We start from the raw sequence: 26,484 nt of genomic DNA, 5'->3' as shown, positions 1-26,484 counted from the left end.
GTTCTCTTGTTTTTAAAATGGGAATACTAGTAACAACCTTTTAAGATTACTGTGAGTATTTCAGTTAGGTAAACTGACAAATAATAAACTGTCATTAAGTGGGAGCTAGTATATAGAGGGCATAATAGCTACTAGTTGTTGCTCGGTCCCATCCGACTCTTAGCAACCCCATGGACTGTGTAGCCCACCAGGTCTCTCTGTCCATGGGATTCTCCAGGCAAAAATACTGGAGTGGGTTGTCATTTCCTCCTCCAGGGGATCTTCCCAACCCAGAGATTGAACCTTCATCTCCTGAGTCTCCTGAATTGCAGGTGGATTCTTTTCCCCTGAGCCATTGGGGCTCAGAACCCACCTGCCAGTGCAGGGGAGGTAAGGGACATGGGCTCTATCCCTGAGTCTGGAAGATCCCCTGGAAGAGGGCGTGGCAAGCCTCTCTAGTATTCTTGGTGTGCTACGGTCTCCTGGTGGGCTATGGTCCATAGGGTCGCAAAGATTCAGACACGACTGAAGCAGTTTAGCACAGCACAGCACAGCACAGTATATAGAGACAGATGAACGAATAGATACAAATTTTACTGTAATAGACTGAAACTGTGAAATTTGCGATTGAGGATAATTTGGTGTAGGACACATCCTTCTTAAACTCTACCAAAAAGAAACCTAAAGCTCTGAAGCCCTCACCCTCGTCTTTCTCAACCTCTCTGATGTGATTTTACTTTGTTGGTTTTCCCTTGACCAATGGAATTGGGGTCTTTAAACAGTCTGTGAATTCAGCTCTTCTTTCTTTCTCACTTGAGGTCATCTCAGTCCATATTTCTGCTTTTCTCTTGCTCATTCCCTTCCTTGCCCTTTTGGCAACAACAATTTCATCACTGCCTTCTGTTTCCTTATAGCCAAATATATAGCCTCCCCCAATATAATTACTCATGTGAGACCCTAGGTCTCAATTAAAAACACAAACATATGGAAATATTTTCATGTATTGCATTAGCAAATAGATTAACATTATCATACTGTTAGATACAAATTAGTGTAACAAAAGCAGATGAAGCATCATTTCAAAACATTGTTTAGTGGTGATGAGATATAAAAAAAAAGCCAATTAATTGACCTTGTTTACTACAGAAAAAATGGTCTTGGTCTGTTCTTTTACATGATCACAAACATTGGATGAACTTCTGCCGTGGGAGATTACCTGCCACATTTTCCAACATCAGCAATCATCCGCAATTACTAGGAGCGTTTACTTATTTATTTTTTATAATTGTACTTTATTTATTTATTGAAAAATTTGAGGAGGGCTCTGCTGGGTCTTCACTGTTGCTTAGGCTTTTCTCTAGTTGCAGAGAGCAGGGGCTACTCTCCAGCTGCAGTGTGCGGGCTTCTCATTGCAGTGCCTTCTCTTGTTGTGGAGCACAGGCTCTGGGGCACCAGGGCTTCATAGTTGCGGTGCCTGGGCTCTAGAGCGCAGGCTCAATGGATGTGGCACACAGGTTTAGTTGCTCCGCAGCATGTGGGATCTTCCTGGACTAGGGATGAACCCCAGTCTCCTGCATTGGGAGGAGATTCTTTACAACTGAGCCACCAGGGAAGCCCCTAGGAGTGTTTAAATAGCATAGTGACAGCTAATTATCCATATAAGATAATAATAATTTTCATGTGAAGTACTTTTAAAACACTTGAATATTGTAATAATCATATCTTGGAACTGAGTTTCCAAAACTTTTCCACCTCCTTGTTGTAACTTCCATCTGGCATTGTACCCTCCTTAAAGTAGAGCTTCCATGTCTCAAGTTTTCTCTGGAACTAGACTGTGGATAAATGAGTACATTTAAAGGGGTTCCTCTGTTACATTTAGAACATGAATAGAGTCACCAAGGAAAAACAGCCAAATGTTCATCAGAAGTATCTCCTTACAAGCGATGGCTGATGATAGGAGACATGGGAACAAACTGTAACAGCCTCAGACAATTGCCGTGGGGATTAAACGAGTTAAATATTTACAGCACTTAGCCAGTAACTGACAGATGGGAAGTGCTAATGTGTCCACTATTAGTATTATTACAGAGGGCAGGAGATAATCACACATCCATCCAGCAAGGCCGGTCTTCATGAGTGCCCCCCCTCAGCTGGCAGAGATTAGGCTATGCACTTCAACCCACAGATATGAGGGTAATCATATACCCATCTCTTTGCAAACATTGAATCTGGATACCACTCACTTATTGAAAATTAATAGTAATTACAGCTCTAACAGCACACAAAATGGGAATTTTCTTAACTGGAATTTCAGCTGAAGACCCAAAGCAGAAAACAAGCAGTAGTTTCCATGTGATTCATTCAGAATTCAAAACAATTCTGCAGCCCTTATTCAATGACCCACATCCAGGCTACACAAGGGAGGCAAGAGCTATGGGGAAAGAGGTTGGAAGAGAGAATTTTTTTTTTTTTTGAGAGAAGCATTGGAGGGCTGTGTATTCCCCATTCCTACTCCTGCAATACCACCCAGACTCTGGGAGGAGACCATCAAGGGAAGCACTGCTGGGGACAGGTTGCTGGTGAGGATGGACAATTGGCCTCATACCCCTGGCAGGAGGCTCGCTGAGCCACAGAAATCCAAGGGCCAGAAACTGCCAAGGGACCAGAGCAGACCGTCCAGGGAGAATATAGGAAACCCAGGGACAGGGACCTGACTCCTATGGCTGGAAAGTCTGCAAGCAAGAGGTTGGCTTGAACAGCTCTGACAGACTAGTGGAGAGAGGACCAGTGAGCAAAGAACTTGTACTGATGGCAGAATGAGGGGGTGAATTGTCCTGGGGTCAGGTGGGAACTTGAAAGTGGCTAGGCTCAAATCAGATGCCTCAAAGGACTTTCTTAACGGAGTGAGGCAACCTGTGGAGGCGACCAATGGAAGTGCGCAGGGGGCATTTCAGTTCTTCAATTACATACTGGGCTGGGCTGGATCTTCAGATAATCTGAAAATGACACTATTCCTAATATCTAAAAGTGGTAGGAAATGCTACAGAATCTGTCACAAATGTGGCAAAGGACAAAAGTTAGGAGAATAACATCTTTCTACTCTCACCCTATCAAGTCCTGCTCTTTTTGTGAACTGGTTATTGTAGTTAACACCTATTAAGTGCTTACTGTGTGCCATGTACCATTCTGAGGACCTGCCATGTTTAATAATTCATTTAATACTCTCAGTGGTATAATGTGGTTACAGTGATTAGACATGAGGAATCTGAGGAAGCAGAGATATTAAGAAAGGGAAAAAGCAAACATAAAGCACAAATACAGCAGGGGATGAAGGGAACTTCAGGCATGGTGAACACCGAAAAGAAGAAAATGCCTCTTGCACATGATTCTCAGGAAACTAGAATAAAATACGGTGGTGGTGCCCTCGATAGAATCCTCAAAGACAGAGTTTTGTGACAAGAGACCAGAAGGCACAGGAAGACATTAGGGTGGGGAGAGGGCAAGAGGAGGAGAGACAGAACCAACACAGGGGGATCCTGTGGGGGCTCGGTGGTAGAGTCCGCCGGCCAATGCAGGAGCCACGGGCACGGCCCCTGGTCTGGGAAGGTCCCACATGTCACAGAGCGACTGAGCCCTGCACCACAACCATGGAGCCTGTGCTCTAGAGCCCCGGTGCCACAAGTGCTGAGCCCACACACCGCAACTCCTGAGGCCCACGTGCCCTCGAGCCCGTGCTCTGCCACAAGAGAAGCCACCACGACTAGAAAATAGCACCCACTTGCCACAAAGCAGAGAAAAACCTGTGTAGCACAGCCAAAAGAAATAAATAAGATTATTTTTTAAAAAATCACAGGACGACATACCAATATGAAGTAATCGTAAGTTCATCTGAAAGGAGACACAGATGAGAAGAAACAAAATCTTAAAAATCATAATGACTGCCCTAGCAGATACAATAACTTTCATTAATTAATTTAATTTAAATTAAAATACTAACTAAACCAGAACAGTACCCATGCAAACATTGACAGATCAAAGAACAAAACAGATGACTCAGATTATTCAGCAAGTGGTGTTGGGTAAATTAGCTGAATAAATGGTCTGTTGTTTTTCCCCTCCCCTCTCAGCATGCTCTTCCCTCTACCGGTGGCAGGAGCTCATAGGCTAGCCTGGATTCCCTCTGCCCCTGAGAGCCCACATCCAGTCCATCACAAAATTTGATCAGCTCCACCACTAGGAGATACCTTGAGACTGCACACACTACTCTGCTGATCTGTGCCCCTCCTATTCAGGGTCAGCAGCCCCTCTCCCTGACTATGAAAGAGATGCCCTCCTGCCCCCTGCCCCACAAAGCCCTTCTGGAGAACAGCAGCCAGTCCGGCCCTTCAGAAATAACAGAAGTTCCTTCCACGGGACTTCCCTGGTGGTCCAGTGGTTAAGACTTTGCCTTCCAATGGAGGGAGGTGTGGGGTTCTATCTCTGGTTGGGGAGCTAGATCCCACATGCCTCACAGCCAGAAAACCAAAACATAAAAGCAACATTGTAGCAACTTCAATAAGGGCTTTAAAAAGTCCACATCAAAATCTTAAAAGGAAATAGCCTCCTCCAGCCTTTGGTATCTCTAGCTGTCAGAGTTTTATACAAATGACTTGCTTTTCCCCCCTAGAAAACGTTTCAGAAGTCAAAAGAACAACTGGAGGCTGAATTGAAAATGGACTACGAGAGTTATTTGGAACTGGAGAAGACTATCCTCACCAATCTAGGTCTAAGCAAAGAGAAAGAATCAATGTCATACGTGGAATTAGTGTAGAAAAGTTTTCTGTAGAGGTGTTTTGGGGGTCTGTGGGAATTTTCTTTTTGCTCATTATTTTTTATGTAAGGTGAGCTAGCAAACTAGACATTAAAAAGATTTACTTGCACATATTAAGTTTTTATCTCACTACAATTAAAACTTTTGAATTAAGCAATAAGATCTGTTTCAGTTTGGGGACTGAATGTGTACTAAACTTTGTACTGAATATAAAAGGGGTTGATAATGAAGCTTTCATTTTCCTGTAGTATTACAGAGCTTAAGACATCCACACTCAATCCTCAGTCAACATCTATTCAGAACCCCTGATCCCAGACCAGAAGGGGAAATCAAACTTTGCTTCTAATTATCAGGTTGTTTTTGGTCACATCTCCACCAAGTGCTCCCACTGGGCCACTGCACAGATTATCAGGCCATGAGCTAAACAAAATATTAGTAAATTGAATCCTGAAATATACACTGAAAGAGGGTAACGTATGAAGATATCACATTGAGCTTATCTAGGAAATAAAAAGTTAGTGTAACAGTAGTGCTCAGTCGCTTCGGTCACGTCTGACAAGAACACTGGAGTGGGTTACCATACCCTTCTCCAGGAGATCTTCCTGACCCAGGGATCAAACCTGCATCTCCTACATCTCTTGCTTTGGCAGGTGGGTTCTTTACTGCTAGCGCCACCTGGGAAGCCCAATGTAACAGTAGAGAGTAAATCAACAATTGACTGAAGGAGAGAATTTATGATACCAAATAAACGCAGTAAAACATTCACTAAAATTCAACAGCCACTCATGATAAAACAGTAAATTCTTTGCAACTACAAAAAGAAGGAAACCTCCTTAACTGGATGCAGGGTATCTAAAACAATCCTACAACAAACGTTATACTTAATGGTGAAAAGTTGAAAGTTTCCCTCAGAAGTGTGGAATGAGATGATGTGCACTGTCCCGTCTTCTAATCAGTATCTGGTTAAACTGAAGCTTAACCAGTGTGGGCACACAAAGGCAACAGCATATGAAACTGAGTTGTGAAAGAGCTTAATGTGTCTCAATAAGAGATTCAACACACACACACACACCCACGGGATTTCCCTTGTGGCGGTCCAGGGCTTCCCAGGTGGCGCTGGTGGTTAAAAAAAAAAAAAAAAAATCCACCTGCCAATGTAGGAGACACAAGAGATGCAGGTTCAGTCCCTGGGTGGGAAAGATCTCCTGGAGGAGATCTCCTGGCAATCCACTCCAGTATTCTTGCCTGGAGAATCCCATGGACAGAGGAGCCTAGCGAGTTATAGTTCAGGGGGTCACAAAGAGTTGGACACAACTGAGCGACTGAGCACACCGGGGTTAAGACTCCACAGTTCCACTGCAAGGGGCACGGGTTTGATAACTGGTCAAGGAACTAAGATTCCCACATGCCAGTGCCCTCCCCCTGCAAAAAAAAGTGGTTCAACATCATGGCAAAGTGACCAGCGTGGGAGGTGGGTTAAGGGGGAAATAGCAGGAGATGAGACTGGAGCTGAGACTTGGAGCCAGATTGTGAAGCCTCCCTTAAACTAAGTAAAGAAAGTTGGATTAGAGTTTTCAAATAATGGGGAATTAATGGAAGGGCTAAGCAGAAAGGTGACATGGTCAGCTTTATATTCAGGAAGATAAGGAACAGGTTAGAGTGGGAGAGCCTTGAGGCAGGAAATCCTAACAGAAGACAGTCATAATAGTTCAGGGTAAAAGATTAGGACACCCTGTCCCAAAGCTTAAAATAAAAATGAAAGGCTGATTGGATGGGATAGGGAAGACAAAGGATGATGCCAAGGTTTATAAGTTAAATTGCTAGAGGAAGTAAAACTCAAAGTTATTTACCAAAAGTCAGGTAAGTAGTAGCACATGTCTGAGTGCCTTTGGCCAGATGACTTACTGCTGTGAAACATTCTCCTTCTGTGGAGTAACATTTTATAACAGCAAATGAACACCTGCATATAGGTGATGGTGTCCAGCACATGTTAGTGTCATTACTGGAATGTCTCAGGGACTCAACTTTGTGCCTGAATTTTTTTTCTTTCATTTTTTTTTTTTTATAATCCACACTCATGTCTTAGCTGAATCTATCCAGTCTCATAGCTTTACATACAACCTCCATACCTGGCTGGGACTTTTCCCATAAAATCGAGCTGTATATTCACTTGAGTACTTAATGTCTCTGCTGCTGCTGCTAAGTCACTTCAGGTGTGTCTGACTCTGTGTGACCCCATAGACAGCAGCTCACCAGGCTCCCCTGTCCCTGGGATTCTCCAGGCAAGAACACTGGAGTGGGTTGCCATTTCCTTCTCCAACGCATCAAAGTGAAAAGTGACAGTGAAATCGCTCTTAGCGACCCCATGGACTGCAGCCTACCAGGCTCCTCCGTCCATGGGATTTTCCAGGCAAGAGTACTGGAGTGGGGTGACTTAATGTCTCTACTTAGGTGTATAATGTGTGCATGCTCAGTTGCTCAGTCATGTTCGACTCTTGGTGACTCCACAGACTGTAGCCCAGCAGGCTCCTCTGTCCTTGGGATTTTCCAGGTAAGAATACAGGCGTGGGTTGCTATTTCCTCCTCCAGGGGATCTTCTCGACCCATGTCTCCTGCATTGCAGGCAGATTGCCATTGAGCCACTGAGGAAGGCTGGGGGTACAGTAGGCATCTCATATTTAAACATGTCCAAAATTGAGTCCCTGAATTTCTCTCCAAAATCCATGCTTCCTTCCCACTGTCCTCTAGTCACCTTGCTTCTAGTTGCTTGGGCAAAAGTCTTGATGTCATCCTTCATTTCTCTCTTTCTCTCACAATTCATGGCCAATCTATGAGCAAATTCTTTTGACCACACCTTCAAAATACACCCAGAACCTGGTCACACCTCTCCTTCCCCACTGTTCCCACCATGGTCCAAGCCACCTTCATCATTGGTGGAATTGTCATATTGATCTCCTAATAGTTCTCTCTTCAGTCTCAACAGCAGGCAGGTGGTGGTTTTAAGTGGAAGCCAGTGGCTGTCATTCTTGCGTTCAGAGCTCCTCCTCAGCTTCCCAGCTAACTCAGGGTAGGAGCCAAAGGCTTTCCTGGACCTGCAAGTGCTCATGTGGTCAGACTTTCTGTTGTCAGCTGGGTTTCATCTCTCCTTCTCCTGCCCTCATCACCCCACCATCATGGCAGCCTCCTTCCACCCAACATGCCAGGCTTGCTCCTGACCCAGGTATTTGTGCTCAATAGTCTGTGCTTTCTGTAGTGATTTTCCCTGTTTTATTTTCATATGCTCTCTCAAAGGGAAAAAAATATTTTGAATACTTGCTATGTACCAGGCTCTACATTAAAAAAAATATTTTTTTAATTGAAGTATATAGTTGAAAGGGGCTTCCCAGGAGGCTCAGTGGTAAAAAATCTGCCTGTCAATACAGGAGATGTGAGTTTGATCCCTAGGTCAGGAAGGTCTCTTGGAGAAAGAAATGACCATCTACTCCAGTATTCTTGCCTCAGAAATTCCATGGACAGAGGAGCCGGGCAGATTATATATTCCATGGGGTTGGAAAAGAGTCTGACATAACTTAGTGACTAAACAACAAATATAGTTGAACAGAGCATTCAGGATCTTACTGGGAAGGCAACATTGGAGCAAGGATCTGAAGAAGGTGAAGGGTTTTGCCCTGCTGTCTTCTAGACTGTGTTTCCTAACCCAGCCCCCTCTTCAACCCCAGATGACTTTTGCTTTAGCTTCCTGTGGTCAACTCTTAGTACAAAAGAAGAAGGTGGGACTACAGAGAAAACAGGAGTGTCATGGTTACATGACAAAATCCATTACCTGGAGCTGGCACATTGTTGTCTCAAACAAAAGTGGGGTTTTCTTACCACAGAAGATACTGAATAAGTGTCTTCCTTAGGGTTATCAAGTAAAAAGCTTAGCATGGTCGGGCATACAGCAAGCAGTAAATGTTTTGCTACTATTTTATCTAATTTTTAAATACAATATGATTGTAATATTCATGCTATTGATAAACATGGGGTTCATCTTGCCTATGAAAGCAGTTATTATCAGTTCAGTGTGAAATTTTTATTGTGTGTTTATAACCTCAGTTTTTCCAGATCTCATCATCTCACCAGCCTAAGGCCTCCAATGGAGTCACATAAACAGCTATAGCCCACTTTTCATGGGATCCTGCCCCACCTACTTATCAGGTATTTCATCCTTCTGCGAAGCCCCTTCAGGCTTCTGTAGTCCCTGGGAAGAAGGTGGAGTCGTATGTTTAAAAACAAGCCCACAACCACCAGGCCCTCAAAGGTTCCCTTCTCCAAGTATGCTAGAGATGCTAATGGCCTGTGACAATGGGGAACATGCTGGGTCAATGCCTATTGTTAGTTCAGGTCCATCAAGAAGTGAACACCAAGGCAAGACTAGGTGTGCAAGAGATTTATTGGGAGGCTGAGCAGGAGACGCAAGGGAGAGCCTTCAGAGCTTGATGCAGATCTGGTACCCATGGAAGAGGAGAGGGAAGGAAAGAGGATGCATGGGGTGAGTCTCAGACCACCCATCATGCTCTCTTCCCTTTGCCTCCGAGACTTTGGAATTTGCGCAGACTCACTGTGCCGCCTTCTTCATTTTTGGGATGCGTTCTCTCCAAGACTCCTCAACTTCTCCAGCAAATGCTTTTTTTCTCTGGCTCAGACTCTCCACATAGCAGACAAGGTCACACCTGCTGAATCCCATCAGAGAATACAGTTGGGGCTCAGTTCCCAGGCTGGGAACTCTGACTGAAGGTGTAGAAATATTGAGTGTCAATGAAAATGGAGTTCCCTGCTGTGGCTCCTTCCAGTTCTTGTGGCTCCAGCCCTTTCCCCTACTGCCCCTCCTTCCCCACTGTGGACCAACCCAGTCTTCTTTTTCTGCACTTAGATCTTTCGATCTAGTGTACAGTGTAGTGAAAAGAAATGGGGTCTTGAAATCCTAGCAAAATTGAGTCCTAAACTCAGTTTTATCATCCAGCTGTTCTGTGCCCCAAGAGTGGGTTACATCATCTGTAAAACTGGGCTAATAACCATGCCTACCTCCTACAAAGACCATGTAATCTGACACATAGTTAGTGATTAATGAATGCTGCCTCTTTTTCTTGCTTGGTCTCAGGTGTATACACTCATGTGCCAGAGAAGCCATAGTGTTTTCTCTTTGTCCTAGGTAATACTCTCTGATTTTAACATTTTTGTTATTAATTATAATGAAAATGTCTCTCACTCTCAAGCATGGCTTAAGTGGGGGCTCTGCATGCCTAGTTTAATATTAGCCTTTGATCATATTAGTAAGAGATCAGACATATTGGATGTAGTATTTAAAGTTTGAAAGTAGCTTGTTTTTTTGCAAAACTTAAAATGCTTATGACTACTCTGAAAATTAATCATTTGAATAAGGATTGATTTATTAGATTAAATTTAATTATCATTCAGCTGTACAAACTGCTTTTTACCCACCAAGAAATGTTGCATAATTAAGCCAGTGTATTTTCAGGCCCTCAGATAAACATACAGTCTGGGTGCGCTTCGCATGAGAAGGCCGTTGGCTCCAGCAGACCATGGTCCAGGCCCACTTCCGCAGCCTCAGTGGTAATCCACCACTGTAAATAATTAACACTCTCTGTGCCCTGCATCCAAAGCCTGCATGGGGTAGGCTCTCTCCACCTGGTTGCTAAGCTGCCATTGCCAGGTCAGATACTATGTGACTGAACAAGGCCCTTGCAACGGAAATTGAATATCTCAGTGAAGGGCAAATTAAACCCTGTGTGATGAATTCACTCCTTCCACAGCTGCTGAGCTGTTTGAGGGTCACAGGCTCATGTAAAACCACTTCACACCATCAGAGTAGAACCCCAAACATCAAAGAAACCAGCCATGGAAGTATATGGAGACAATAAGGATCTTAAAAAATTGTGTAATTGCTTCCAAATGCTTTCTTGTTCACAAATACGGCATTAAAAACATATGCAGCGTGGGTGGTAAATAATGCAGGTTGTGTTTTTCTGCAACAATGCCAGCGTTCCAAGGGGCAAAAAATAAGGTTTCTCTGTCACCTGTACGTGTGATATTCTAAACTGTTTTTAATCTTTTATTAAAGAGGGGAAGGAAAGAAGATGTGAAAGAGATTTCATATTATTCCTTGTCAACTAAGATACATTTCCAGTCCTTTTGTGAAATCATATTTTTAAGAAAAACAATTATCTTTTAAAAACCACTCTGAAAAAGAAAACTCTAAATCAAATCTAATATATGGCAAGTGCCCACTTTATGTCAGCCTGAATAAAGAAGCTAAATTAGCCTTTGAGACTGACAATAATTTTTCAGTTTTCATGAAGTTTATTGACTGTATGGATCTAAATACAACAAATTAAGAAAACAGAATAAACTCAGTTATCCAGAATCCTAACAACCCTTAACCAGAACTTCAGTGCGTTCTAGTTCTGCAGTGAGCACTTCTGACGACAAAAGACCAAAAAAGTCTTGTTATTAGGGATTTATAATTAGAGGTTTATTAGGGACCAATTTCAAGGTCCATTCGAATATCAGTAGGATACAGCCTGCAGGTTGTCTCTCTAGGACTGAACAATAATCTCTGATTGTCATTAGGTATAGAGACAGCTGTGTAGAGTTTAAACTCAGCCACACTCAAGCTTTGTAATATTGGGCAAATAATCTTTCTGTTCCTCCATTTCTTCATCTATTAAATGAAGATGATAATACCCATTGCACAGAATGATCATGAAGATTATAGTCAGATAAAACATATGAAAGTTCCTTATAAAATTTAAGTGCTTTAAACATGAGTATGTAGAATAATAATAATAATAGATGGTGAACTATTTTGGGATTCTAAAGTGATTTTTGAATCATCAAAACAAGTTTACTTATGCTTACTATAGTGTATTTTATTGCCTTATAACTCCTTACAGTGTTTAATTAACATTCAACTAGCCAAGATATTCCATTCTGTTACCTCACCGGATGTAAACAATTTATCTATGTTAGTAGCCAATTAATTAGGTTTATCAGTCCACTGACTCAATGGACATGAATTTGAGAAAACTCCAGGAGATAGTGAAGGGCAGGGAAGCCTGGAGTGCTGCAGTTCATGGGGTCACATAGAGTCAGACATCACTTAGCGACTGAACAACAGCAATTAAATGGGTCTGAAAGTCTGAAACTTAGGAAAAGGAGGAAAATTAGACTTAATCTTGGGAAAGAGATAATAGGTCAGAAGACATTAATAGGTCTTCTTGTTTAATAGGTCAGAAGACGTTTCATATGTTCTTCTCACCCCCATCCACGTCAACCATATCTGGAATCCATCACTTCCTGACTTAAAATATTTTGATGGTTGGCACTCACCAGCTTCAGGACAGGGTCTAAATTTTTTGCCTGCTTATGACACAGCCCTGCTTATTTTTTAAGCCCATCTCTCACAGATCTGCCTTCCCATCTTCCCCTCCAGACATTGCCGTCTACGCTGTTCTCCACCTGTGCTGTGTTCTCTCTGATGTCTGCCTCCTGGAAAACACTATTCCCTTTCCATGGATTAAAAACCACCAAAGGGCTTCCCTGGTGGTCCAGTGGCTAAGGCTCTGCACTCTCAATGCAGGGGGCCTGGGTTTGATCCCTGGTCAGGAAACTGGATCCCGAATGCTGCAACTAAGAGTTCACAGGCTGCCACTAAAGATCCCACAGCTGCAACGAGGATGAAAGATCCCATGTGCTGCAACTGAGACTAACACTGCTAAATTAAAAAAAAAAAAAAAAAAAGCTACCAAGAATGCAAAAATGCTCTAAAATGAATCACTACCTAATGTAGCACAATAGTGAGTATCTGCATGCGTGTAGCCCACCAGCCTCCTCTGTCCATGGGATTCTCCAGGCAAGGATACTGGAGTGGGTTGCCATGCCCTCCTCCAGGGGATCTTCCTGACCCAAGGATAGAACCTGTGTCTCCTGCATTGCAGGCAGATTCTTTACCACTGAGTTACTGGGGAACCCACAATAGTATCTACATACCTTTTAAAGATAGTAGTTCATGTGTGGTCTTCCTATAGGAAAATGAGTAGTGCTCATAAGAACTTGTTTAGAGACTAAAAAGGAATTGACAATGTGCTGTTAATAGTTTTCAGTCACAAAGAGGAATATCTGGATCAGAGTCAGGGCTTTGGAGTCAGACAGAATTCTGAACCACTTACAAGCTTTAGCGCTTCCCTGGTGGCTCAGAGGTTAAAGTGTCCGCCTCCAATGAGGGAGACCAGGATTCAGTCCCTGGGTCGGGAAGATCCCCTGCAGAAGGAAGTGGCAACCCACTCCAGTACTCTTGCCTGGAGAATCCCATGGATGGAGGAGCCCGGTAGGTTACAGTCCAGGGGATGGCAAAGAGTCGGACACGACTGAGTGACTTCACTTTCACTTTCACTTTACAAGCTTTAGAGATTTAACCATGACAAGCTTCTGCTGTGGTTGAATGAATTCTCAAAAATGGCCACAGCAATATATCTGGTCTCACAAGCTCTTCAAAACCCTTGCCACACCCCCTCAAAAGATAGACTCTATTTCCCCTTCGCTTGAAATTGGTTGGGGCTCTGTGGTTGCCTCAAAGAACAGAATGCAGCAGAAATGGCACTGTGTGACTTTTTTTTCAGAGAAAATTGAAGGTGTCCCCTCTTTCTCCTGCATTGCAGGAGGAATTTTTACGGGTTGAGCCATCAGGGAAGCTCACAGATCAATACAACAGAATAGAGAACTCGGATATTCATACACACAAATATGTACAACTGATTTCTTACAAAGATGCAAAAGCAGTTCAATGAAGGAATGATAGCTTTTTTCAACAAATTCTGTTCAACAGTTAACATCCATAAAGAAAAATATAAAACTCAATCTAAACCTCACATAGTATATACTGTTTTCATTTTTTTAATGTATTTATTTTTTTATTGAAGGATAATTGCTTAACAGAATTTTGTTTTCTGTCAAACCTCAACATGAATCAGCCATAGGTATACATATATCCCCTCCCTTTTGAACCTCCCTCCCCATTCTACCCATCTAGGTTGATACAGAGCCCCTGTTTGAGTTTCCTGAGCCATACAGCAAATTCCTGTTGGCTATTTACTCTATATAGGGTAATGTAAGTTCCCCTGTTACTCTTTCCATACATCTCCCCTCTCCTCCCCTCTCCCCATCTCCACAAATCTATTCTCTATGTCTGTTTCTCCATTGCTGCCCTGTAAATAAATTCTTCAGTACCTTTTTTCTAGATTCCATATATATGTGCTAGAAGATGATATTTATCTTTCTCTTTCTGACTTATTTCACTCTGTATAATAGGTTCTAGGTTCATCCACCTCATCAGGACTGACTCAAATGTGTTCCTTTTTATGACAGAGTAATATTCCATTGTGTATATGTACCACAACTTCTTTATCCATTCATTTGCCGATGAACATTTAGGTTGCTTCCAGGTTCTAGCTATTGTAAATAGTGCTGCAGTGAACAATGGGATACATGTGTCTTTTTCAAATTTGTTTTCCTCAGGGAATATGCCTAGGAGTGGGATTGCTGGATCATATAGTGGTTTTATTCCTAGTCTTTTAAGGAATCTCTATATGTCTTCCATAGTGGCTGTATCAATTTACATTCCCACCAACAGTGCAAAAGCGTTTCCTTTTCTCCACACCCTCTCCAGCATTTATTCTTTGTAGACTTTTTGATGATGGCCATTCAGTGTTCTTGCCTGGAGAATCCCAGGGACGGCAGAGCCTGGTAGGCTGCTGTCTATGGAGTCACACGGAGTCGGACACGACTGAAGCGACTTAGCAGCAGCAGCAGCATTCTGACCAGTGTGAGGTGATATCTCATTGTGGTTTCGATTTGCATGTCTCTAATAATGAGCGATGTTGAGCATCTTTTCATGTGTTTGTTAGCCATCTGTATGTCTTCTTTGGAGAAATGTCTGTTTAGGTCTTTTCCCCACTTCTTAATTGGGTTGTTTGTTTTTCTGGCATTGAGTTGTATGAGCTGCTTGTATATTTTGGAAATTAATCCATTGTCAGTTTCATTTGTATTATTTTCTCCCATTCTGAGGGTTATCTTTTCACCTTGCTTATAGTTTCCTTTGCTATGTAAAAAGCTTTTAAGTTTAATCAGGTCCCATTTGTTTACTTTTCTTTTTATTTCTGTTACTCTAGGAGGTGGGTCATAGAGGATCTTGCTTTGATTTATGTCATCAAGTGTTCTGCCTATGTTTTCCTCTAAGAGTTTTATAGTTTCTGGTCTTAACAGTTAGGCCTTTAATCCATTTTGAGTTTATCTTTGTGTATGGTGTTAGGAAGTGTTCTAATTTCATTCTTCTACATGTAGCTGTCTTGTTTTCTCAGCACCATTTATTGAAGAGGCTGTCTTTGCCCCATTCTTGCCTCCTTTGTCAAAAATAAGGTACCCATAGGTGCATGAGTTTATTTCTGGGCTTTCTATCTTGTCCCATTGGTCTATATTTCTGTTTTTGTGCCAGTGCCATACTATCTTGATGACTGTAGGTTTGTAGTGTAATGTGAATTCAGGAAGGTTGATTCCTTGGCTCCATTTTTTCCTTTTAAGATTACTTGGCTATTTACGGTCTTTTGTGTTTCCATATGAATTGTGAAATGTTTTGTTCTAGTTCTATGAAAAATGCCATTGGTAATTTGATAGGGATTGTATTGAATCTGTAGATCGTGTTTGGTAGTATAGTCATTTTCACAGTATTGAGTCTTCCTACCCAGGAACATGGAACATCTCTCCATCTGTTTATGTCGTCTTTGATTTCTTTCTGCAATGTCTTATAATTTTCTGCACACAGTTCTTTTGTTTCCTTAGGTAAGTCTATTCCTAGATATTTAATTCTTTATGTTGCAATAGTGAATGGGATTGATTCTTTAATTTCTCTTTCTGATTTTTCATTGTTAGTATATAGAAATGCAAGTGATTTCTGTGTATTGATTATGCATCCTGCAACTTTGCTAAATTCACTGATTAGCTCTAGTAATTTTCTGATACTATCTTTAGGGTTTTCTATGTACAGTATCATGTCATCTGCAAACAGTGAGAGCTTTACTTCTTTTTCTGATCTGGATTCCTTTTGTTTCTTTTTCTTCTCTGATTGCTGTAGCTAGGAATTCCAGAACTATGTTGAATAATAGTGGTGAAAGTGGACACCCTTGTCTTGTTCCTGATCTTAGGGGAATGCTTTCAGTTTTCCACCACTGAGAATGTTTGCTGTAGGCTTATAATACTATGTTGAGGAAGGTTCCTTCTATGCCCATTTTTTGAAGAGTTTTAATCATAAATGGGTGCTGAATTTTGTCAAAGGCTTTTTTGCATCTATTGAGATTATCATATGGTTTTTATCTTTCAATTTGTGAATATGGTGTATCACATTGATTGATTTGCATATATTGAAGAATCCTTGCATCCCTGGAATAAACCCAACTTGATCATGGTGTATGAGTTTTTTGATGTGTTGCTGAATTCTGTTTGCTAAAATTTTGTTGAGGATTTTTGCATCTATGTTCATCAGTGATATTGTCCTATAGTTTTCTTTTTTTGTGTTGTCTTTGGTTTTGGTATCAGGATGATGATGACCTCGTAGAATGAGTTTGGAAGTGTTCCTTCCTCTGCAATTTTTTGAAAGAGTTTTAGAAGGATAGGCATTAGCTCTTCTCTAAATGTTTGATAGAATTCTCCTATGAAGCCATCTGGTCCTGGGCTTTTGTTTTTTTGGGGTATTTTTGATCATGGCTTCCATTTCCTGGTTCAGTCTTGGAAGATTGAGCTTTTCTCAGAATCTGTCCATTTCTCCCAGGTTATCCATTTTATTGCCACATAGTTGTTCATAATAGTCTCTTACCATCCTTTGCATTTCTGCATTGTCTGTTGTTCAGTTCAGTTCAGTTCAGTGTCTGTTGTAATCTCTTCTTTTTCATTTCTAATTTTGTTGATTTGATTCTTCTCTCTTTTTTTTCTTGATGAGTTGGGCTAAAGGTTTGTCAGTTTTGTTTATCTTCTCAAAGAACCAGCTTTTAGTTTTATTAATCTTTACTATTGTTTCTTTCATTTCTTTTTAATTTATTTCTGCTTGGATATTTATGATTTCTTTCCTTCTACCAATTTTGGGCGTGTTTTTTTTTTTTCTTCTTTTTCCAGCTGTTTTAGGTGTAAAGTTAGGTTGTCTATTTGATGTTGTTCTTGCTTCTTGAGGTAGGATTGTATTGCTATAAACTTCCCTCTTAGAACTGCTTTTGCTGCATCCTATAGGTTTTGAGTTGTCGTGTTTTTATTGTCATTTGTTTCTAAAACTTTTTGATTTTCCTTTTGATTTCTTCAGTAACCTATTGGTTATTTGGAAATGTGTTGTTTAATCTCCAAGTGTTTGTGTTTCTTACAGTTTTTTCTTGTAATTGATATCTAGTCTCATAGTATTGTGGTCAGAGAAGATTTCAATTTTCTTAAATTTACTGAGGTTTGGTTTGTAACCCAAGATGTGGTCTATCCTGGAGAATGTTCCATGTGCACTAGAGAAGAAGCTGTATTCTTCTGCATTTGGATGGAATGTCTTGAAGATATCAAGGAGATCCATCTCATCTAATGTATCATTTAAGACTTGTGTTTCCTATTAATTTTCTGTTTCAATGATCTGTCCATTGGTGTGAGTGGGGTGTTAAAGTCTTCTACTGTTATTGTATTACTGTCAATTTCTCCCTTTATGTCTGTTAGTGTTTATTTTATCTATTGTGGTGCTCCTATGTTGGGTGCATAGATATTTAAAATTGTTATGACTTCCTCTTAGATTGATCCCTTGATCATTATCACATTGGATATATCATTTTTAAATTAATTAATTTTTAATTTGTTAAAATACATATAGCATAAAATGTATAATTTTAATCTATTTCTGCTTTATTGACTGTGCCAAAGCCATTGATTGTGTGTATCACAATAAACTGTGGAAAATTCTGAAAGAGATGAGAATACCAGACCACCTGACCTGCCTCTTGAGAAACCTATATGCAGGTCAGGAAGCAACAGTTAGAACTGGACATGGAACAACAGACTGGTTCCAAATAGGGAAAGGAGTATTTATATACAAGACTGTATATATCACCCTGCTTATTTAACTTATATGCAGAATACATCATGAGAAATGCTGGGCTTGATGAAGCAAAAGCTGGAATCAAGATTGCCGGGAGAAATATCAATAACCTCAGGTATGCAGATGACACCACACTTATGGCAGAAAGTGAAGAGGAACTAAAGAGCCTCTTGATGAAAGTGAAAGAAGAGAGTGAAAAAGTTGGCTTAAAACTCAACATTCGGAAAACTAAGATCATGGCATCTGGGCCCATCACTTCATGGAAAATAGATGGGGAAACAGTGGAAACAGTGACAGACTTTATTTTTTTGGACTCCAAATCACTGCAGATGGTGATTGCATGAAATTAAAAGACGCTTGCTCCTTGGAAGAAAAGTTATGACCAACCTAGACAGCACACTAAAAAGCAGAGACATTACTTTGCCAACAAAAGTCCCTCTAGTCAAAGCTGTGGATATGAGAGTTGGACTATAAAGAAAGCTGAGCGCTGAAGAATTGATGCTTTTGAACTGTGGTGTTGGAGAAGACTCTTGAGAGTCCCTTGGACTGCAAGGAGATCCAACCAGTCCATCCTAAAGGAAATCAGCCCTGAGTATTCACTGGAAGGACTGATGCTGAAGCTGAAACTCCAATACTTTGGCCACCTGATGCGAAGAACTGACTCATGTGGAAAAGACCCTAATGCTGGGAAGGACTGAAGGTGGGAGGAGAAGGGGATGACAGAGGATGAGATGGTTGGATGGCATCACCGACTCAATGGACATAAGTTTGAGTAAACTCTAGGAGTCGGTGATGAACAGGGAGGCCTTGCGTGCTGCAGTCCATGTGGTCCCAAAGAGGCGGACATGACTGTGCAACTGAAATGAACTGAAATGAGTAGAGTTTCCTGTGCTATAGAGTAGGTTCTCATTAGTTACCTATTTTGTACATAACAGTGTGTAAATGTCAGTACCAGTCTCCCAATTTGTCCCTCTGCTATGCATCCCCAGAGGACTTCCCTGGTGGCTCAGATGGTAACGTGTCTGCCTACCATGTGGGAGTCTGGGTTCAATCCCTGGGTCGGGAGGATATCCTGGAGAAGGAAATGGCAATCCACTCCAGTATTCTTGCCTGGAAAATCCCATGGACAGAAGAACCTGGTAGGCTACAGTCCATGGGGTCGCCAAGAATCAGACATGACTGAGCAATTTCACTCCCTCGTTCACTAACTCATGCATCCCTATGCTCTTAAATTTTAAAAAGCTTCTCTGTGCTCAAGATTGTTCATACCAGTACTGCTTATAACAGTGGAGCATTAGAAATAAACTTCATATCCATCAGTGAGGACTGATTATGTAAATCATTCATGTGTGCACGCTCAGTTGCTTAGTCGTGTCCAATACTTTGCAACCCCATGGGCTGTAGCCTGCCAGGCTCCTCTGTTCATGAAATTTCCCAGGCAAGAATACTAGAGTGGGTTGCCATTTCCTACTCTGGGGATCTTCCCAGCCCAGGGATCAAACCTGTGTGTCCTGCATCTCCCACATTGGCAGTTGGATTCTTTAGCCCCGTGCCACCTGGGAAGCCCATGTACATCATTGAGAAGCTATAAGACGCAATACTATAAATTCACTAAAATGATGATGTATATAAACTGTAGAAAATTCTTCAAGAGATGGGAATACCAGACCACCTGACCTGCCTCTTGAGAAACCTATATGCAGGTCAGGAAGCAACAGTTAGAACTGGACATGGAACAACAGACTGGTTCCAAATAGGAAAAGGAGTACGTCAAGGCTGTATATTGTCACCCTGCTTAGTTAACTTATATGCAGAGTACATCACGAGAAATGCTGGGCTGGAAGAAGCACAGGCTGGAATCAAGATTGCCGGGAGAAATATCAATAACCTCAGATATGCAGATGACACCACCCTTATGGCAGAAAGGGAAGAGAAACTAAAGAGCCTCGTGATGAAAGTGAAAGTGGAGAGTGAAAAAGTTGGCTTAAAGCTCAACATTCAGAAAACGAAGATCATGGCATCCGGTCCCATTACTTCATGGGAAATAGATGGGGAAACAGTGGAAACAGTGTCAGACTTTATTTTTGGGGGCTCCAAAATCACTGCAGATGGTGACTGCAGCCATGAAATTCAAAGACGCTTACTCCTTGGAAGGAAAGTTATGACCAACCTAGATAGCATATTCAAAAGCAGAGACATTACTTTGCCAACAACCGTCTGTCTAGTCAAGGCTATGGTTTTGCCTGTGGTCATGTATGGACGTGAGAGTTGGACTGTGAAGAAAGCTGAGCGCTGAAGAATTGGTGCTTTTGAACTGTGGTGTTAGAGAAGACTCTTGAGAGTCCCTTGGACTGCAAGGAGACCCAACCAGTCCATTCTGAAGGAGATCAGCCCTGGGATTTCTTTGGAAGGACTGATGCTAAAGCTGAAACTCCAGTCCTTTGGCCACCTCATGCAAAGAGTTGACTCAGTGGAAAAGACTCTGATTCTGGGAGCATTGGGGGCAGGAGGAGAAGGGGACGACAGAGGATGAGATGGCTGGATAGCATCACTGACTTGATGGACGTGAGTCTGAGTGAACTCCGGGAGTTGGTGATGGACAGGGAGGCCTGGCGTGCTGCAATTCATGGGGTCGCAGAGTCGGACACGACTGAGCAACTGAACTGAACTGAACTTTATTTATTGACCATGAAAGACCTAGAATATGATATTGAGTTTAAAAAGCAAGTCCCATATGCAGTCCCATTTTGTAAGATTTCATACACAAAACTATATAAATATTAAATAGACTCTGAGATGTCTGAAAGGATAGTCACTGATATGTTACCAAACCACTTTTTGAATGTTCAGAGTTTTGATGACTTTTGCTTTCATCTTTGTATCTTTCATATTGTTTGAATTTTTAAAAACAAACTGTCTCATTTAAAAGAAATAAAGCCAAGTTTTTAAAATCTATTAGCTTTAAACAAATATATAAGAATAAAAGATATTAGAGAAATATTTCTGATGGCTTTGAGTACTTTATTTTGTAAGATCAAAATTCTTGCTCAAGTAAATGTGTCTTAGAAAGGAACAAAGACCTGCAAGCATTTGCAAAACCGTCTCCTAAACTTGGATATGCCCAGGCTGGGCTTCCCAGGTAGCACTGGAAAGCACATGCCTGTCAATGCAGGAGACATAAGAGATGAGGGTTCAGTCTCTGGGTTGGGAAGATCCCCTCGGGGAGGGCACGGCAACCTACTCCAGTGCTCTTGCCTGGAGAATCCCCTGGACAGAGGAGCCTGGTGGGCTACAATCCAAAGGGTCATGAAGAGTCGGACATGACTGAAACAACTGAGCAAGCATGCACGCATGCCCAGGTTGCTCTATTCTTACTACCAACTAGTCCGAAGAACCCGCATCTAGAGCAGTGGTTCTCAGTCTGGCTTGCATGTCACAATGACCTGCGATGACTGTAGAAGATCAGATGCACAGCAAGGGTTAAGAATCACAGGTCAAAAGCAGTAGACATGGGAGAACAAGCAATTACAGGAGGACATCTATTCTAGTTGCTTCTGAGCAAGCACCTTTTGAATTGAGGCCTGAAGATTTAGGCAGGTTTAAATTGAGGAGCTAAAGAGGGTTTCTCAAATTTAGCAGCTTAAAAAAAGTGAAAATTTGTTATTTTACAGGTCAGGATGATCCGCTGGAGAAGGAAATGGCAACCCAGTGTTCTTGCCTGGAAAATCCCATGGATAGAGGAGCCTGGAGGACTAGAGTCCATGGGGTAACAAAGAATCAGACATGACTTGGCAACTCAATAACAAAAAAAACAAGAGGCCAGAAGTCAGAACTGAGTCTTGTGGTCTAAAATCCAGGCAGGGCTGCTTCCTTCTGGATGCAGTGGAGATCCTGCTCCTCGTTCCTCTATGGGGCTGCAGGCATCCCTCTTTCACAGCACGTCACTCATCTCCTCTCCCACTTTTGCTGTGCTGGGTGCTCAGTTGCTTCAGTTATGTCCAACTCTGTGTGACCCCATGGACCGCAGCACGTAAGACTCCTCTGTCCATGGGATTCCCCAGGTATGAACTGGAGTGGATTGCCATTTCCTTCTGCAGGGAATCTTCCTGACCCAGGGATCCAACCTGCATCTCTGGGTCTCCTGCATTGGCAGGTAGATTCTTTACTGCTGAGACACAGGGGACGCCCCACCTACCCTCACCGCCCTTCACTAATTATGCAGTCAAACCTCCCTTGACCTTTTATAAGGGCACTTGTGATTATATTTAGGGACCATCTGGATAATCTAAGAAAACCTCCTCATTCCAAATCCTTTTCAGGAGTGGAATAGGAGACAAGAGGTGAGTTAGCATTCTGCTTTAATGAAGATTGTGCTGTGTGCTAAGTTGCTTCAGTTGTGTCTGACTCTATAACGCCATGGACTGTACCCCACCAGGCTTCTCTGTCCATGGGATTCTCTAGGCATGAGTACTGTGGTGGGTTGCCATTTCCTTCTCCAGAGGATCTTCCCAACCCAGGGATCGAACCTGCATCTTTTATGTCTTCTGTATTGGCAGGAAGACTCTTTACCACTAGTGCCACCTGGGAAGCCCTTAATGAAGATCACTACATGGCTAATCTCCTTGAATCTATTTTATTCATCACTTGAGATTTTTTTTGAAGCAAAGGGACATTCACTTGTAAGAGGTCTGTATTACTTGAGTATTCTATAAGGGGCCTTTATGATTTGAAAGTGATTATATTTACTGCTGAAAACTGTAAATTAATGCCACACTACTAATAATGATAACTAACGTTTCATGAGCTCTTACTACAGCATCAGGTACTCTCCTAAATGCTTTAATATATTTTAATCCCGTCAACAATTCTGAGAGGTAGTGGGTACCATCCCCATACTACAGTTAAGAAAACTGAGACAGAAAAATCATGTTAATAGCCCAAGAAATGTAGTGAGACACAAACCAAGACTGGCTTCAGAGTTCCTGCTCTCACAGGCAGTGTTACACTGTGAATCTTAGAATATTGTGCTACACGAGTCTCAGAGGTACAATACACAATTGCACATGTATACACTTAAGAGTGTTACTAAGGTATAATTTACATGAAATACACTGTATATATTTTATTCTTTTACAGACTGATTTTTTAATATTTTGGCTGCACTGGATCTTCCATGCATTGTGGTGAGTGTGGGCTCAGTCACTGCAAATGTGTCCGACTCTTTGTGACCTTATGGACTGTAGCCCGTCAGGCTACTCTGTCCATGGGATTCTCCAGGCAAGAATACTGGAGTGGGTTGCCATATCCTCCTCCAGGGGATCTTCCCGACCCAGGGATCCAACCTACATCTTCTGAGGCCCATGCATTGCAGGCGGATTCTTTACTGCTGAGCCACCAGGAAGCCCCTAGTTTCGGTGAGTGGGCTACTCTTTGTTGCGGTGTAGAGGCTTCTCATTGTGGTGGTCTCTCTCGTTGTGGAGCACAGGCTCTACGGCTTGTGGGCTACAGTAGTTGCTGCAACAAGCAAGCTCCAGAACACCAGCTCAGTAGTTGTGTTCCAAGAGCTTCAGTTGCTCCATAGCATGTGGTATCTTCCCGGACCAAGGATCCAGCCCATGTCCCCTGAGTTTGTGGGCAGATTCTTATCCACTGTACCAGAAGGGAAGTCTTGTATATAATTTAAATATACAAATTTTTAGGTCTTGACATATGTATATGGGCATGTCAAGAAATAAACATATCCATCACCCCCAAATTTTCCTCATGCTGTTTTTCAATAGTTCCCTTAAGCATTTCCCCTCAATTCCCAATCACTGATTTGCTATTTCAATTACAATAGGTAAGCTTGTATTTTTCTAGAATGTTATATAAATAGAATCATATGATATGTTCTTATTTTTGTCTTAGTCTTTCGCTTTTGACATACATCCATGTTGAGGGTATAAATAGTTCATTACTTTTTATTGCTGAGATATATTCCATTATATGGATATATCACAATTTATTTGATGAACACTTGAATTGGTTATTTCCTATTTGGGCTCATAACAAACTAGTCTCCCATGATCATTCTTGTGCAAGCCTTTTAATGGACATAAGCTTTTATTTCTCTTTGATAAATATCCAGGAGTAGAATGGCTGGATCACATGATGTGGGTATGTTTGACTTTCTACTGCTGTTGCTGCTAAGTTGCTTCAGTCGTGTCCGACTCTGTGCGACCCCATAGACGGCAGCCCACCAGGCTCCGCCATCCCTGGGATTCTCTAGGCAAGAAGACTGTAATGGGTGGCCATTGCCTTCCCCATCGACTTTCTAAGATATTGCCAAATGTTTACAAACCATTTTACACTACCACCAGCATGATGGCTGTTCTAGTTCCTGTACATTCTCACCAGTAGGGTCAGTCTATTTTTTGGGGTGAGGGGAGTGTTGCCCTGGGTCTTCATGGCTGCACATAGGCTTTCTCTATTTACAGTGAGTGGGGCTCCTCTCTAGTTGCAATGTGAAGTCTTCTCATTGCACTGGCTTCTCTTGTTGCAGAGCACAGGCTCTACTTGCCTGGGCCTCAGTAGTCGTGCCTCTTGGGCTCCAAAGGTCAGGCTTAGCAGCTGTGAAGGGCTTAGTTGCTCCACGACACGTGGAATCTTCTCGGACCAGGGATCAAACTCGTGTCCCCTGCATTGGCACGTGGATTCTTAACCAGTGGACCACCAGGGTCAGTCTTTTAAAATTAGCCATTCTAATTAGGATGTAGTAGTATCTTACTGTAGTTTTAATTTGCATTCCCCTAATAAGTCACTGTTGAACTTATTTTCTATCCACATATCTTCTTCCATGAAAATATGTGTTTGTTTACATATTTTACTCATTATTTTGGAAGGTTTTGTTGTTTGTTTACTATTCAGATTTGTGAATTTTCTGGATACGAGTCCTTTATCAGATATATACAAACATTTAGTCCCACTCTGGATTATCTTATTATTCTCTTAACAGTGTTTTTCAAAGGGCAGAAGCTTTTAATTTTGATGAACTTCAGTTAAGCAATTTGTTTTTTTATGGATCACATTTTTGGTGACCTGAGAAATTTTTGCATAACCCAGGGTTTTTTTTTCCTGGAAGTTTTGTACTTTTATGCTTTACATTTAGATCTATGATGCATTTCTAGTTAATTTTTGTATGGTATAAGATATTTAATGAAGGTTTTTCTCCAAATGAATATCCTATTGTTCCAGCAACATTTGTTGAAAAAAACTATTCTTTCTACCCTGGATTGCCTTTGTCAAAAATCAGTTGTCCATATACATATGAATCTTTTTCTGAACCCTCTATTATGTTTCATGGATGTTTTGTCTATCCTGGTGCCAATACCGTACTGTCTAAATTAGTATCACTTTATAAGTCACCTTAAAATCAGGTAGTATTGGTTCTCCAGTATTGTTTTGGCTAGCCTAGGCTTTTCATATGCAATTAATTTACACATGCAATTCTGGCTTTCATAAAATTTCCATTAAGTGATTTGCTAGAAGCTCAGCCCCTTTATGACTTGGGCCTTGTGTAAGTGCATGAAGAACAGAGCTGATGATAACTTAAGTACTGTTCCGCAGTGGCTAAGGATGTAAATAGATTTGGGAAGTGGAGATGGCTCATACAATGGCTTACAATCTCCCAGAAGTGAATGTGACCTTGCAGGGTAGCAGCAGCATCAAGGGAGCCCACAGTCAACAGAAAGAACCGAGAGAAACTCATAGAGTTCCCTTGATATTTTCTTTGCATATTCTTTAAAAGAGGCTTAATTTTAAAATAGACGCTCTCATTTTAAAATAAAGTACAGATAACCCTGCCATCAACACCATAGCATTTTAATCAGACGAGGGCACTGCACACTTTCCGGTGACACTGGAGGGTCAAACAGGTGAGTTTTCCCTGGAGGCAGAGGAGAAGGAGGCAGATTGTGCTGGGCATGGGAGGGGAGGGCAAGACTGGTTGGGCCCCTGAAGCTTGAGGCACCAGAGCTGGCACATGGCCTGAGAGGCTTGAGGAGAAAAGGACTGATCAAGAGAGGCGAGAATATGCCCAGTTTTGGTCACTGTGCAGATTAACCAGGGTGCCGAATGACAGTGATTTCCTAGCAATTACCTGGGAAACCTTGGCATATTGTCGTTGGCTGCCAACATGCCATTCAGCATTTCTATTTCCTGCTGCATTTGATGAAGGGTGCCCAAGTTCATCCTGTGACATTTGGTCACTAGAGGAGGAAGCAATAGGAGGTAATTGTTGGGCGATAACATCCTGTTCTTCTCCTGTTTCTATGAAAGGGAGGGAACTTCCCCCACCTCTCAAGGGAACAGGGCACAGGAGGAACGCTTCAGCTTCTCTCTGCCCCTAATTTACAGTTCAAGTCACAAGAAGACAGACTCATCTGAGTGGGATTGAGCAGGACATGAGCCTGCTTGGCTGGGTGCCTTCTCTGTTTCCTCACATCACAGCCAGCCTGTCGGTAGTAGGTAATATGCATATGTTTTTGTATCT

At 41.9% G+C, this 26,484-nt stretch overlaps 1 protein-coding gene across 10 annotated transcripts in view; it reads left to right on the top strand.

Annotated features, from left to right (window-relative positions):
- The window catches only part of DNAI3 (dynein axonemal intermediate chain 3), a 106,790-nt gene that overhangs the window by 80,074 nt on the left and 232 nt on the right, over window positions 1-26,484 (top strand). The window contains exons 23-24 of one of the 10 annotated variants that reach the window (XR_009493788.1): window positions 23,091-23,137; window positions 23,270-23,368. The exons of 1 other annotated variant lie outside the window; for it this stretch is intronic. Coding sequence is in view for 7 of the 9 variants with exons in the window: in XM_059884544.1 (XP_059740527.1) it covers window positions 22,511-22,666 (156 nt within the window). In the remaining 2 variants the exon portion in view is untranslated. 8 more of the 10 variants (XR_009493789.1, XM_059884547.1, XM_059884545.1 and 5 more) reach the window with 8 other exon arrangements.

This window comes from Bos taurus, chromosome 3, assembly GCF_002263795.3.
Source record: "Bos taurus isolate L1 Dominette 01449 registration number 42190680 breed Hereford chromosome 3, ARS-UCD2.0, whole genome shotgun sequence".
Taxonomy (NCBI): Eukaryota; Metazoa; Chordata; class Mammalia; order Artiodactyla; family Bovidae; genus Bos; species Bos taurus.
This window is presented reverse-complemented; position numbering and strand designations above follow the sequence as displayed.